General features: G+C 40.2%; 2 protein-coding genes across 11 annotated transcripts in view; both read right to left on the bottom strand.

Moving 5' to 3' along the window:
• The window catches only part of BAZ2B (bromodomain adjacent to zinc finger domain 2B), a 334,995-nt gene that overhangs the window by 230,251 nt on the left and 88,892 nt on the right, over nucleotides 1–15,852 (bottom strand). The window lies entirely within an intron of this gene.
• On the bottom strand, nucleotides 8,542–8,898 carry LOC123378721 (histone H4-like). The gene has a single exon (XM_045032833.1). The coding sequence runs from the start codon at nucleotides 8,863–8,865 to the stop codon at nucleotides 8,542–8,544; it is 324 nt and encodes a 107-aa protein (XP_044888768.1). The 5' UTR covers nucleotides 8,866–8,898.

Here is a 15,852-nt window from a genome sequence, read left to right on the forward strand (position 1 = left end):
CGTGCCATCGGCATCCCCACCCGAAGTCGCGGGACCGGCGGGCCTCCCGCAGGCGCACTGACAAAAGCCGCCTGCCTGCCGCCCTCACAGCGACAGGCAAGCTGCCCCCCGCGGCTTGCCGCCCCAGGCACGCACTTGCTGTGCTGGTGCCTGGAGCCGCCCCCGTAGACTACCATAACAGCTCTTGGATCCCTTTTTTCTTAACAGTGAATGCAGGTATACAAATAGAGGACACCAACACCAAAAATCCCACCATCTCCTCTGCCCCTGAAAACAGATTACTAAACAGGAGTTCAACAGCATATTTTAGACTCTCAACTGAAGACTTCACCAACAAGCATAACATGGGCAGGTGCAGAATTCCACAGGTCTGAACAATCTTGAAATTCTGCAGAGTATCAGTCTTTAAAATTTAGATTTTTGTTTCGGTTGCTAATAAATCCTTCATTCTATAAATCAGTGCATTACTGTCTTGTGCATTTATTAATAATGTAGCTCAAGAGGGGTAAACATCCCCCATTCATCTCAGTTAAGTGTTCAGTTCTAAGATTAGTTCCCCTAAAGAATATGAAAAACACACACACACACCCCTCTTCACCTCTAGATTCCAAAGTAGATGCTGCATCAGCAAAGCAGAGATGTAGCACTGATAGGCACATTGTACTGGCATGTAGTGTCACCTATCATCAGTAAGTCCTTAAAGATTCTGCCATACCTTCCAAGAAGGTGTCACTACTGGAAGTGAACAAATGCTAAAATGCCAAGGTCGTCCCCACTAACAGATTTAAAGGAGTTTCTCATTTTTAAATTAGGACCAAAAGTTTCGTGATTACCACCACCACTTCCATTTCCTCTGCTCTTCTGAAATTTCACATCTCAGAGGCCATCAGGTGACAGGCACAAACTTTTTTTCCCCCACCAAATACTGACTTACCTCAGACAATAGGTTAATTCTTCTCTTGTAAGAACCAAGGGTTACTTGGCTATATGAGATAAAAGCTAGAGATGGGTAGCCAGTCAGCTTTGGGATTTACAAAACCATTAGCAGCTCAGATCAGTGTTCCACTTCAACTGAATCCCAGAAATTCAGAAGGAGGGGGAGGATACATTAGATAATTACACACACAATTTCAAAATATCTTTATATGTTAATTGAAATTAGCATAGATTGGTTTGTATTACTTTCCAGTTTAGTAAGAGAAAAAACAGAATAATGAAATCTAGGTTATCTCTGGAACTGGGCTTGAAAAGGAAAGATGGAAGGAGATCATTCAGGAGAGAGAGTTAGAGGGATTATTCTGGTTAATGTAACTATTGTAATCTGGATTTTTTAAAACACAGGCAATGCTGCTTTTAAGAAAAAGTACTGAAGGGGGAAGCTGCACTACATGTTATTTAATGTGGTGTACGTGTTATAAAAACAAAATGAAAAAGCATAACTTTTTTAATTACATACCTACAAAAGTCACTGATGTTCATCAGCTTTGTGACAAAGCACCAGAAGAAAGCTTTTTTTTTCCTTTTTGCATTAACTATGCAGCCACTGACTGATGTAAAACTTATCGTATTTTAATTTCAATAAATCTGGGTTTGAAATGCTTATTGGGCTAGTATCAGAGGGGTAGCTGTGTTAGTCTGGATCTGTAAAAGCAGCAAAGAGTCCTGTGGCACCTTGTAGACTAACAGAGGTATTGGAGCATGAGCTTTCGTGGGTGAATACCCACTTCATCAGACAGCCGACAAAGTGGGTATTCACCCACAAAAGCTCATGCTCCAATACCTCTGTTAGTCTATAAGGTGCCACAGGACTTATTGGGCTAGGTTCTCCAGGACAGATACTATTTGAGCAAAACACCTATATCCCACTGCACCCCCAAGCACTTGTTTTATAGGGGGTCCTAACTCAGTAGGTAATCTGCTATTTTCAGACCACCAAACAAAAAAGGGGGGGAGCAAGAGACAGAATATCAAAAGAAGAAAAAAAACAGCAAGAAACAAGGAAACAGAGGACAGAAACCAAGAAGAAAAACAAAAAAGGTATAGCGAAAGCAAGCAAAGGCAAATCAAGGAAAGACATGACAAAGGTTGGGCCGGTTTTGTGGCTGGCTGCTCTGCACAGCCGATAATCTTCAGCCAAAAATGGGAGTTAGGGCATGTCTTCACTAGCTTTCTAATGCTTGCAAGTTACTCATGACACAAATTAGGATAACAATTTCATTCTACTAGCTAAACCTCCAGTAATTTTAATACTTCAGTCCTTTAAACAATCACATTCTGGTACTTTTTTAACATATAAGATTTATAATTAGGGCTGTCAAGCTATTAAAAAAATGAATCTCGATTAATCACAATTGGGGGCAGATTCTCCCAGCCTCACTTATGATTAGGGCTGTCAAGCGATTAAAAAAATTAATCATGATTAATCACGCTGGTAAACAACAATAGAATACCATTGATTTATATATTTGTGGATGTTTTCTACATTTTCAAATATATTAATTTCAATTACAACACAGAATACAAAGTGTACAATGCTCACTTTATACTTATTTTTTATTACAAATATTTGCACTGTAAAAAACAAAAGAAATAGTATTTTCAATTCACCTAATACGAGTACTGTGGTGCAATCTCTATCATCAAAGTTGAACTTACAAATGTAAAATTATGTACAAAAAAATAACTGCATTCAAAAATAAAACAATGTAAAACTTTAGAGCCTACAAGTCCACTCAGTCCTACTTCTTGTTCAGCCAATCACTCAGACAAACAAGTTTGGTGACAATTTGCAGGAGATAACGCTGCCTGCTTCTTGTTTACAATGTCACCTGAAAGTGAGAACAGGAGTTCGCATGACACTTTTGTAGCTGGCATTGCAAGGTATTTGTGTGCCAGATGTGCTAAAGAATGGGTAGGCAACCTATTGCACGCATGCCGAAGGCAGCACGCAAGCTGATTTTCAGTGACACTCACACTGCCTGGGTCCTGGCCACCAGTCCAGGGGGCTCTGCATTTTAATTTAATTTTAAATGAAGCTTCTTAAACGTTTTAAAAGCCTTAAAAAGAACAGGAGTACTTGTGGCACCTTAGAGACTAACAAATTTATTTGAGCTTAAGCTTTCATGGGCTACAGCCTACTTCATCAGATTCATGTAGTGGAAAATACAGTAGGAAGATATATACACAGAGAACATGAAACTATGGGTGTTACCATACATACTATAAGTAGAGTGATCAGTTAAGGTGAGCTATTATCAGCAGGAGAGAAAAAGAACTGTTTGTAGTGGTAATGAAAATGGCCCATTTCCAGTAATTGACAAGGAGATGTGAGGAACTGTGGGGGGTGGGGGGAAGCATGGGGAAATACTTTTACTTTGTGTAATGGGCCATCCAATCCCAGTCTTTATTCAGGCCTAATTTGATGGTGTCCAATTTGCAATTTTATTCCAATTCAGCAGACTCTCGTTGGAGTCTGGTTTTGAAGTTTTTTTGTTGTAATATTTCAACTTTTAGGTCTGTAATCGAGTGGCCAGGGAGATTGAAGTGTTCTCCAACTGGTTTTTGAATATTATAATTCTTGAGGTCTGATTTGTGTCCATTTATTCTTTTATGTAGAGACTGTCCGGTTTGGCCAATGTACATGGCAGAGGGGCATTGCTGGCACATGATGGCATATATCACATTGCAGGTGTACAGGTGAATAAGCCCCTGATGGCGTGGCTGACGTGATTAGGTCCTATGATGGTATCCCCTGAATAGATATGTGGACAGAGTTAGCAACGGGCTTTGTTGCAAGGATAGGTTCCTGGGTTAGTGGTTTTTGTTGTGTGGTGCATGGTTGCTGGTGAGTATTTCCTTCAGGTTTGGGGGCTGTCTGTAAGCGTGGACTGGCCTGTCTCCCAAGATCTGTGAGAGTGATGGATCGTCCTTCAGGCTAGGTTGTAGATCCTTGATGATGCGCTGGAGAGGTTTTAGCTGGGGGCTGAAGTGATGGCTAGTGGCGTTCTGTTACTTTCTTTGTTGGGCCTGTCCTGTAGTAGGTGACTTCTGGGTATTCTTCTGGCTCTGTCAATCTGTTTCTTCACTTCAGCAGGTGGCTACTGTAGTTGTAAGAACGCTTGATAGAGATCTTGTAGGTGTTTGTCTCTGTCTGAGGGGTTGGAGCAAATGCGATTGTATGTAGGTAAGTAGTGATCAGTAGGTTTCCGGTATAGGGTGGTGTTTATGTGGCCATCATTTATTAGTACTGTAGGGTCCAGGAAGTGGATCTCTTGTGTGGACTGGTCCAGGCTGAGGTTGATGGTGGGGTGGAAATTGTTGAAATCATGATGCAATTCCTCAAGGGCTTCTTTTCCATGGGTCCAGGAGATGAACATGTCATCAATGTAGCGCAAGTAGAGTAGAGGTATTAGGGGACGAGAGCTGAGGAAGCGTTGTTCTAAGTCAGCCATAAAAATGTTGGCATACTGTGGGGCCATGCGGGTACCCATAGCAATGCCACTGACTTGAAGGTACGCATTGTCCCCAAATGTGAAATAGTTATAGGTGAGGACAAAGTTACAAAGTTTAGCCACCAGGTTTGCCGTGACATTATCGGGGATACTGTTCCTGACGGCTCGTAATCCATCTTTGTGCGGAATGTTCGTATAGAGGGCTTCTACATCCATAGTGGCTAGGATGGTGTTTTCAGGAAAATCACTAATGGATTGTAGTTTCTTCAGGAAGTCAGTGGTGTCTCGAAGATAGCTAGGAGTGCTGGTAGCGTAGGGCCTGACGCTATGTAGACTATGTAGCCAGGCTATGTAGACTCCCTTCTCAGGCTCTACGCCACCAGCATTCCTAGCTATCTTCGAGACACCACTGACTTCCTTTTTGCGGATACAGACTAACATGGCTGCTACTCTGAAACCTACTTAAAAACCTTATTTACTTTATATACCACAATAGTTTAGTTATATATTATAGACTTATAAAAAGAGACCTTCTAAAAACGTTAAAATGTATTACTGACACGCAAAACCTTAAACGAGAGTGAATAAATGAAGACTCGGCACCCCACTTCTGAAAAGTTGCCGACCCCTGCGCTAAAGATTCATATGTCCCTTCATGTTTCAACCACTATTCCAGAGGACATGCGTCCATGCTGATGATGGGTTCTGCTCAATAATAATCCAAAGCAGAGCGGACCGATGCATGTTCATTTTCATCATCTGTGTCAGATGCCACCTTTTTTGGTGGCTTGGGTTCTGTGGTTTCCACATCTGAGTGTTGCTCTTTTAAGACTTCTGAAAGCATGCTCCACACCTCGTCCCTCTCAGATTCTGGACGGCGCTTCAGATTCTTAAACCTTGGGTCAAGTGCCGTAGCTATTTTTAGAAATCTCACATTGGTACCTTTGTGTTTTGTCAAATCTGCTGTGAAACTGTTCTTAAAACGAACATGTGCTGGGTCATCATCCAAGACTGCTATAATGTGAAATATATGGCAGAATATGGGTAAAACAGAGCTGGAGACACATAATTCTCCTCCAAGAAATTAGGCCACAAATTAATTAACACATTTTTTAATGAGCATCATCAGCACAGAAGCATGTCCTCTGGAATGGTGGACGAAGCATGAAGGTACATACGAACATTTAGCCTTATCAGGCATGTAAATACCTTGCAATACAGGCTACAAAAGTGCCATGTGAATGCCTGTTCTCACTTTCAAGTGACCTTGTAAATAACAAGCAGGCAGCCGTATCTTTCGTAAATGTAAACAAACTTGTTTGTCTTAACGACTGACTGAACAAGTAGTAAGATTGAGTGGACTTGTAGGCTCTAAAGTTTTACTTTTTTTTGTTTTTGAGTGCAGTTATGTAAAAAAAAAATCTACATTTGTAAGTTACACTTTTATGATAAAGAGATTGCACTACAGTACTGGTATGAGGTGAATTGAAAAATACTATTTCTTTTATTTATAATTTTTACAGTGCAAATATTTGTAATAAAAATAATATAAAGTGAGCCCTGTATACTTTGTATTCTGTGTTGTAACAGAAATCAATATATGTGAAAATATAGAAAACCATCCAAAAATACTTAATACATTTCAATTGGTATTCTATTGTTTAACAGTGCAATTAATCATGATTCATTTTTTTGAATTAATCGTCTGAGTTAACTGCAATGGACAGCTCTATTTATAATATATATTTTAAACATTCTTTGAAAAATATATTCATATTCATAGACTTTACGGTCAGAAGGGACCATTATGATCATCTAGTCTGACCTCCTGCACAACGCAGGCTACAGAATCTCACCCACCCACTTCTGTATCAAACCTGTTTCTGAGCCATTGAAGTCCTCAAATCATGAACTAAGTGAGGCAAGAACTGTGTCTTGCTGTGTGCTTGTACAGTTTACAGCATAATGGGGCCAATAACTTCATTGGCTCTTGTGCACTACTGCAATACAAATAATAAGTAAAGGGAAACCCTTGTAATACATGGGAAAAATTTGACCCCAAGTCCTAAAAACTGTTGTCTGTAGAGCTCAAAATTTCTTCCAGAATGAGGTGAAACATTTTCAGTTAAAACACACACATACACAAGTGTCTAATGTGTCGTGTTCAATACTACAAAATATCTACACTGGCAGATCTGGAATCAACAACCTGAAGAAACATCTAGTGTCGCTGCAAAACATGTCAGTGGTGTAGCCTCATTACCTTTCCAGTGAAACAGAAATGCTTTTTAAAATCCAGCTCAACAATCATTCAGTGAAAAAGTTACAAATGCCGAAGTGTTGCTACTATTCACTTTGCTGACCATTTCACAAAGCTTGACAAGACAACATTCTCAGACTCAGCTACCAGAAAAGAATTTCCCTGTGGAAGAACAAAAAGCTGTGTGCATCATCAAAGTTCTGTCAGCACATCTGACACAGTCAAGCCATGAACCTTGCAAGATCAGGACCTTTCACTGTTATGATGGATGAAAGTAATGATGTCAGCAATGAAAAGAAGGTCTACATCATGATTAGCTATTTTGATTAGGATTCAAGACTTGTGAAAAATGATCTTTTGGGAAAGCTTGACTGCAAATGCTGAAAGCTTTTTTGCATCAATGAATTCAGTTTTCACTGACTTCAACATTCCAGGGACATGACAGAATTTCTATCTGACTCAGCATGTGGGGACCTGGCAAGCACAGTCTGTACAGAGTAAAAGAAATGTCATCCTCTCTGTGCAGCCTTCCATACATGTCACTTGTGTACACTTGATAGATAAGAAGCATACTGTCACAGCCATCTCCAAAACAGTAAAAGATGTTGATTAACTATTATTGCAATTGCTATACAAAATGAAAGGAAGAATACTATCAATACAAATAGTGCTGCAGTACAGATGACCTAGCTAGCCTCCTACCACCACCATGTTTAATGCAGGGTAAGACTTCAACAAGCTTTTACTTTAGGTGTCCCTAAAGCACTGACTGCCAGAAGCTGGGACTGAGCAATGGGCTGGATCACTCAATAACTGCCCTGTTCTACTGATTCCCTCTGAAGCATCTGGCACCAGTCACGGACAGACAACAGAATACTGGGCTAGATGGACCACTATTGCCATTCTTAATATGCCACTTCATCGTTATTGTAAAATCTAATCTGGGATCAAAAAGCAAAGCAAAGAGTTCCATGTGTTACTGCTTAAGAGACTACTTAGTGGTCCAATTATTTTTAATTACTTTTTTTTTTTAAGATAGAGCATAAAGGGGATCTAGGGCTACCAGGAGATCACAAACACATCTGTACGATTTCTGGCTCATCTGATCTAGAAGTTGGAAGGTGCGTAAAGAATGAGGCAGGGAATTACAAGAAGAGAAAGGCTACTCTTTTGGTAAAGGCAGGTGAATGCTACCCAGAAAAGCTCTGTTCTATTCCTGGCTCTGCAACAGACGTCTTATATGACACTGAACAAGTCAGTTAAACCAAAATTTTCTGTTAGGCTTTGTCTCTTCACTAGCCTACCAGGTTAGTGAATACATGGTAGGTAACACAAGGTAAAAGCCTAACGTGCCACTTCACCTGGTTGGAATATTCACACCCCTGAACGAAGCAAGTTATACCAAAGTAATATGTAGTATAGACATAGCCCGAGTATGTTTCCCAGACCTGAAGAATTGCTTTGTGTAAGCGCAAAAGCTTGTCTCTCACCAACAGAAATTGGTCCAATAAAGGACATCACCCTGTCTCTGTAATGAAGACACAGCAATTTGTAGTTTTCACATGTTAGCAGGTCAAAATTAATCCTAAATTCCCCACTCCTATTCAAGCTTACATTACAAGAGGTGTGGAGAACACAACTTTTGCTCCAATCATATTCTTGTTTGGGTAATGGAAGTTGGACCTTTGTACAGGCCAGCATGAAGACCCTATGAACAGTGTGAAATTCTGACCTAAAGAGGTCTGATCAGCTCATTCAGTCACACTGGCAGAGAGAAGTAACATTGAGGGCTGATCTACACTACCATTTAAGTTTGGTTTTAAAGGTAAGTCAAAAAAAAGGCTTAGCCCCGAATCCATACAGAGTATGACCCTGGCGTTTTAGAGCGTAAACCACATCCATGGCTGTCACAGTCTTCCGCTTCGCATGTTCAGTGTAAGTAACAGCATCGCGGATCACGTTTTCAAGAAAAACTTTGAACACGGCACAGGTCTCTTCATAGATCAACCCAGAAATATGCTTGACACCACCACCACGAGCCAAACGACGAATAGCCGGTTTGGTAATACCTTGAATGTCATCGAGAAGTACCTTCCGACGGCGCTTAGCACTCCCCTTTCCAAGTCCTTTGCCGCCTTTGCCCTGACCAGACATGTTGCTACCATCAAGCTGATGTAACTCATGTTGCTCAGAGGCATGAAAACAACACCCCCTGAGCAACGTAAGTTACATCAAAACACTCTCCTGCCGACACAGCTTCTCCTGCGTAGCTGGAGTAATGATGCCAACAGGAGAGCGCTTTCCCATCTGTGGAGCACGTCTTCACCAGACGCGCTGCAGCAGTACAGCTGCATCTGTGCCAATGTAGCGCAGTAGTGTAGTCTTGCTCTAAGGCCAAGCAGGATAAAGGGAAAATGCGGGCGTGCAGGGGTGGAGGGTAGGGGGGAGAACAAGCAGAAAAAGCCAGGTAATAAACAGACAAGCCATCTCTTTGGTGGACCTGTGTGAGGAATTTGCACTGCTGTGGCCTGTGCTGTGGGTAGATGGAGAGCAAAGTCCTCTAGTACTTTTTTGCAAGTGCTACAATTCACTTTTGCATCTTAAAAAAAAAGTAAAGTGTCCAGGAAGAAAGAGATGGATGGACTGGAATGAGTTATATTTTGGTGAAGGAACTTAAATGTTTTCTAAGGCAGAAACACCCTTCAATTTCAACAATCTCCAGTGGTATAAATCTTCGTGAGATAACTTTCTTTTCCTTATATACAGCCTTTGAAATGTATTTTCGGTGTTTCTGATGTGACCATCACCATAGTATTTGTGTACCAATGTGTAGTGGATATCATGGCTTATAACTATATAAAGACAAATGTATGCTATTGTACTGTACCATAACAGTATTTTTCTGAGGGCTATTCTGAAAGCCTGTTCTCTTGGGTTCTCATACACTTTTGGCAAGGCTGCAAAATCCTTTTCCCCCCCTCCCTCGGACCTGTACTGCTCTACAGCCAAAATGCTTCTGAAATAAATGTAGTCAAACTTTACTAATTCTGGGTCACTGAGAACGAAAATGATGCTTAAAATTGTTGATTGGCTCTAGTTTTCAAGTTATGCTATTGGGTCAGTATATACGACCCTTGACTTGGGAATAGCGGAGGATAAGTGAGTTATAAAGGGAAGGGATCTCAATTTAAACCAGAAATTACTAAAATACATCTTTGACTGGATCTATGAATAAATCTATGACTGGGTTTGGACAGTACTTGCTTTTTAGGCAAAACAATGAATGATGCAATCTGAAGCTGGTATTGCATCATACATGATATGAATTGCATCATGTTATTCCTAGAAATCATGGATGATGCAATCATAATGAAGCTTACATCACTCTGCTGAACAAATTGCCCTATATCACTCTAGAAATCATACAGTGTCGTGCTCTCTTATTTGTCAGTGTTTGATTTTGCAAAGGGACACATTTCTGTTTAGCCAAAGTGAGCAGAGATGCCTCGTACTTGTGTGAGCAGTGCAGATAACTTCTGCTATGTTTGTGGTGAAGTGACTTTTGCATCACAAAAGCGCAGTATAACCACTATGGTTAAGAAAGCCTATCACCTTTATTTTGGCTGCAAAATTGGAGATCAGGACAAGAGGTGGGCCCCACACATATGCTGCAACACTTGTGCAACAAATCTTCGCCAGTGGTTGAACAGGAAAAGGAAATCTATGCCTTTTGCAGTGCCAATGATTTGGAGAGAGCCAACAGATCATACCAGCAATTGTTACTTCTGCTTGGTGCCTCCAGTTGGGAAAGGTGTGTCAAAGAAGAAAAAGTGGACTGTGCATTATCCAAACATTCCATCAGCTATACGCCCAGTACCGCACGGAGAAGGACTGCCGGTTCCTGATGCACCAGAATCATTCTCACTTGAGTCAGACGAGGAAGAGGAAGAGGATGAAACTTCTGGTCCTGAACCATCAATGTCACAGGACCCACATTTTCTCCCATCCTCCTCCTCTGAACCACACCTCATAACACAAGGTGAACTGAATGACCTTGTCAGGGATTTGGAAGTACCCAAGAGTAAGGCAGAGCTGTTGGGCTCCAGACTACAGCAGTGGAATCCCCTGGCAGGTGATGTTAGGGTTTCCATGTTCTGTGACCGTCAAAAGGATCTTGTCCCATTCTTCTTCATGGAAGGTGATCTTGTAGCCTGCAACAACATCGATGGTGTGATGGCAGCCCTCAACATCGTTCACGATCCAGATGAGTGGAGACTGTTCATTGATTCATCGAAGACGAGTCTTAAAGCTGTTTTACTGCATAATGGCAATGTTTTGCCATCAATTCCAGTTGGTCATGCAGTCGATATGAAGGAAACCTATGACAACATGAAACAACTTTTGAGATGCATAAACTATGACCAACATCAGTGGCAGCTTTGTGGTGATTTGAAGGTTGTTGCTCTCTTGCTTGGTCTGCAGACTGGATACACAAAGTACTGCTGTTTTCTCTGCGAATGGGACAGTCGTGCAAGAGATTCCCACTACATCAAGAAAGATTGGCCACTCCGACAGTCACTGTAGCCTGGGAGGAAAAGTGTTCAGCATCCACCACTTGTTGAATCAAGGAAGATTTTGTTACCACCCTTACACATCAAGCTGGGTCTGATGAAGAACTTTGTCAAGGCCATTGACAAAACACAAGCAGCTTTCAAGTACCTCCATGGAAAATTTCCAAGGTTAAGTGAAGCTAAGATAAAGGAAGGTGTCTTTGTTGGTCCTCAGATTTGTGAACTTCTTCGAGATGATGCATTTGACCATGCACTGCGTGGCAAGGAAAAGACGGCATGGAAAGCCTTCCAGTTAGTGGCAATAAATTTTCTCGGAAACAACAAGGCAGACAACTACAGGTTGTTGGTGGAAAACCTCCTCAAGGCATACAAAAGCCTTGGTTGCAACATGTCACTAAAGATACATTTTTTGCACTCTCATCTAGATTTTTTTCCACCGAACTGCGGAGCAGTGAGCGACGAGAATGGCGAGCGATTTCACCAGGACATTGCAACAATGGAGAAACGCTATCAGGGCAAATGGAGCCCATCAATGCTTGCAGACTATTGCTGGACAGTGACAAGAGATGCTCCATTTAATGAATACAAGAGACAAGCCAAGAAGCGCCGAGTAGACACTGAATAGGACTAAACTATGTACATAATAGTTTTTTGCCTTTTGTTTCATAATAAATTTTATTTATATAACCCTTTTGCTGATTTTTAAAGTGTTACATAAACAGGACAGGTGAAATATTATCATGTAAAGCAACCATAAACACATGAAAAGACCTAGGTTTACAATTTATGATTAAAACTACTATCTACACAATATACATAGACATAAAATGTAAAAACTTACATAACTTAGAAACAGTAGCCAATCAGTTGTTTTAATTGTCATATTTGAATTCAGCACATCAAAATACATAATAAATAGCACATTTTATCTCTGAAGTAGACGACTTCTCAAAAATTGTAGACCAGTTTATTTAAGTCTCTGCTTCTTAGCTTTGTTTGTACTATGTACTTCGTAATGCAGTTCATATCCTTGAACTAGCAAACAATATTTTATGGGGAGTATGGTTAGATCTACTTATGTAAAATAGCACTAGTACAAGTCACCTTTTTTAGTTCTGGCATTATAGAACAGCCCTGGCAGGAGGACTGTCTACATGGACTCTTCAGGCATTCAACAGTCCATAGTAAATGATGACATTTTTTTACAGAACATCTCAAACTCTTAGTGACTGGTGGCTGTGTAAACAGTGTCTGGGACACTTCTTTGGAACACCAGGCAGTTTTACAGAAAGGCCAAGCAAGAGTACATGTGTTTCTGCTGTCTTTCACTTTGACTGGTTAACTTTTAAGAAACCAGAGATATAATTTCACAAGCACTTTTAAATAGTTTGTTTACCAACAGAGTAAACAAATTTGTTTTTGTACTTCGTCGGTGATGTGGGTATGGGTAGAAATATGGTCAGACATAAAGCGGATTTAAACGTACTTATATTTGTATTAACACTTATTACATTTATTAACCAATTCAGTTACAATATCACTATGGTTAAGTAGGTGCCCTCCCTGACAATTTGTAGGTGTGGTTAGTTGAGATACAGCTGATTACTCCAAATTTTTTTGAGAGGTGCAGCTAGATTTATAACTTTTAGTGGACTAGGGCCTGATGTAATTTGTCTTTGGAACAGACCTGAAAGTGGTGCCTCTGTGGAGATAGATAACTGTTCACTAGTAAGGCTATTAATCTAGCTGAAATCTAACTTAACTTAAAGATATATGGTAGAAGTCTCTGATAGAAGGGTAGAGGTACACTAACCATTTCCCCAATAAGAGGAAAATATCCTTTTTGTGGCAGAAGACAACTGTGCTGTTTCTGCAGCACTTAGGACACAGTGTCATTTACAGTTATGATTGGCTGAAGTCATGGGAAACATCTAATGGTTAAGAGACTGAAGAGGGATATAGAGATGATTCATAAAATGCTTCCATCTCCATTTCAGTTTGACTTGGTTATATGGAAGCTTTGACCATTATGTTCAGTGAAGTCTTGTGCACATCTGAAGAAGCTTTGGCCATTGTGTTCAGTGAAATTCAGAACCAATATCCTGAAGAGCATAGGCTGAAAGATTTTTTTTTTTAATTAAAACAAAAAAATTCACTAACTCTCTTCTCACTTGCACCAGTTTTGCATCATTGGCTTCAATGGAGTCACTTCTGAAGAGAATACATGCTCTTCTTGCCTTTAGTTGCATCATGTCAGGGAACAACACTTTTGCTCTCAGACCAGGCAACAGGATTACCTTGTCACATGTTGAAGGCCTAGTTTCCCTTATGATGTAGGAAGCACTCAAAAAGATTTGTCTGCAAGTTACTAAGACTCTCTGTGTTGGAATTCTCCCACAATAGAAGATAAACTGCGGTAGAGGAAGTCTTTCCACACCTGCAAATTTTCTTAATTCAAAGGTTTATTCTGTCCCTGTCTTCTTGTGATACAGTGCATTACAACAGGGTTGCCTGTAGGAACTAACACAAATTAATCGGATTACAGATTTCTGAAACAACTTTCTGAAGTTCTCTATATTAGTCATCTCTCGGACACTGTATAGCACAGACTTTTGGACAGAACAAGTTTACCAGTGGTAAAATGACTCTGGATGATTTCCAACATCCAATCTGGAAGCATATTTGATCAAAATAATTTTAGCTGTGGATGGATCACCCTTTGGTTGTATTGGAGTTTAATTGTCACCTGTTCCAGTGCATAAGGAAGTTAGAAAAATCCAGCTCTATACACTATGTAATTTCAAAATCTTTCCAAGTTGTATTTAGTTGGCCAATATCGTAGGTAAAAATTGCACATCTGCAGGCAAGTGCAAGTCAGTGTTAGTATGATACAGTAAGAGAGTCAAAACCTTCATTAAAACAATATGAGATAAAGCACTCCAAAAACAAACTAGTCTGAACAAAAAGCATTATGTGTCTCAGACAGATTTCACTTTTCCCCTGTAACACAGATGCCTGTTTATATTTATTTCTAATATAGTGTTGTTTAATTTTGCTAATGGGTGAAGGGTTATGCTAGTAACTAATTCAAAACAATATGAGCAGCACACACAAATTTTTCACATGGTATTGGGAGAACTGACTCTACAATATTATTACCAAACAAAATTATTGGCAATATCATGGCAGCCAGGTAACAGAGTATGAAACGTCTCTGGAAATTGAAGTTAGAAAATAAATAAGAGACTTCAGCTCCTCTAGCCAGCAGACAGAGAATTTGGCAGAAACAATGCTCTCAGATGCCAGGTTAGACATTGTTTTTGTATCCCCTCCTCTTTCCCTAGGAGCTAATTCTTGAAGCACTGATGATGTAAGTCTTGGACATAAACTATATAGCTATATTGTCTGCTTAGTAAATGGGAGGAGAAAAAGGGGTAAATTACATGAACAAAAGTATAAAAACAAAGGACTAAAATGAAGGAACTAGTGATAACCATGAAATTTTATCTCAGATTGCTCACATTTTTAACCTATTGCCTGAGCAAGATGACAAAGGCCCTACCATATGCCTTTGATTATGGTTGTGAGTGAATAGGAATTTGTGTTACCGTGAGCCTGCAGATTTTATTAGTGGCTATTTATTGAAAGAAACTTCTACTCTGTTTTTTGGAAGGTTATAACGTTTACTTTGTGATGCACTCCTCCCCCGGTGGCTGTCCAGGTTCAGGATGCAAGCACAGGCTTGACCCAAGCATTTGCTAAGACAAAGGCTGACTGGTGAACCTGTAACTGTCAAAAATGAATTTGCTCTGGGTTTGAGAGAAAAAAAATTTCTTGAGAGAAGAGAGAGCACATTGAAAAACAGATGGGAGGTAATACAGAACTTACAGGGGGATGGAGAGGGAATCAGGGCCAAAACCTAGAGTTTGCACCTAGCCTGAACCTAGAATCTGTGTTTAGTGTTTCTTGCTAAAATCCTTTCCCCTGCATTTCTCAAACTGGTGACTGAGATAAAGAATGGAATTTTCTAAAGTGCTTGGTGATGAACTAGCTCTTCTCTTAATGAAGTCAAGGGGAGTTTTACCATTGCCTTCAATGGGAATAGATTTAGCTCAATATTAAGCATTTCTGAAAGTTTAACCTTAAATGTCTATTGAAACCTGAAAACTTCATGCAGGAAAGCTGTAACCGCAGAAAGATCTGTTAAGGTACAATATACCATTTATTTTGCAAACAAATGAAGAGGAAGCTACAATCTTTTGGTTTCCTAAAAATAGAGTTCCATCAACAACTTAACTTCTATTCAGGGAGAAAAGCAGGTGGGGACTTAACGACTGACATCTACTCCGAAAGGCAGGGAAAAAAACAAACAAACTCGGAAGCAAACAGGATCATGGATGTCACATACATCTGTTCTGAAACCAGCTAACAGAGAAATGATAGCAATGCCAGAAGCTTCTGTAAGATGAAACCACATCTTTGGAAGCTTTCCCTAACGTGACTATGGATGTAGTTTGTGAAGGAGAACAGAGAAGCAGGAATTCAAGGAAAGGATAAGCCCATAGGCCAG

The sequence above is a fragment of the Mauremys mutica genome, chromosome 10, assembly GCF_020497125.1.
Source record: "Mauremys mutica isolate MM-2020 ecotype Southern chromosome 10, ASM2049712v1, whole genome shotgun sequence".
Classification (NCBI taxonomy): domain Eukaryota; kingdom Metazoa; phylum Chordata; order Testudines; family Geoemydidae; genus Mauremys; species Mauremys mutica.

Excerpts from the sequence above, each read along its gene's own strand:
- LOC123378721 (XM_045032833.1), bottom strand. The coding sequence starts at position 8,865 with ATGTCTGGTCAGGGCAAAGGCGGCAAAGGACTTGGAAAGGGGAGTGCT.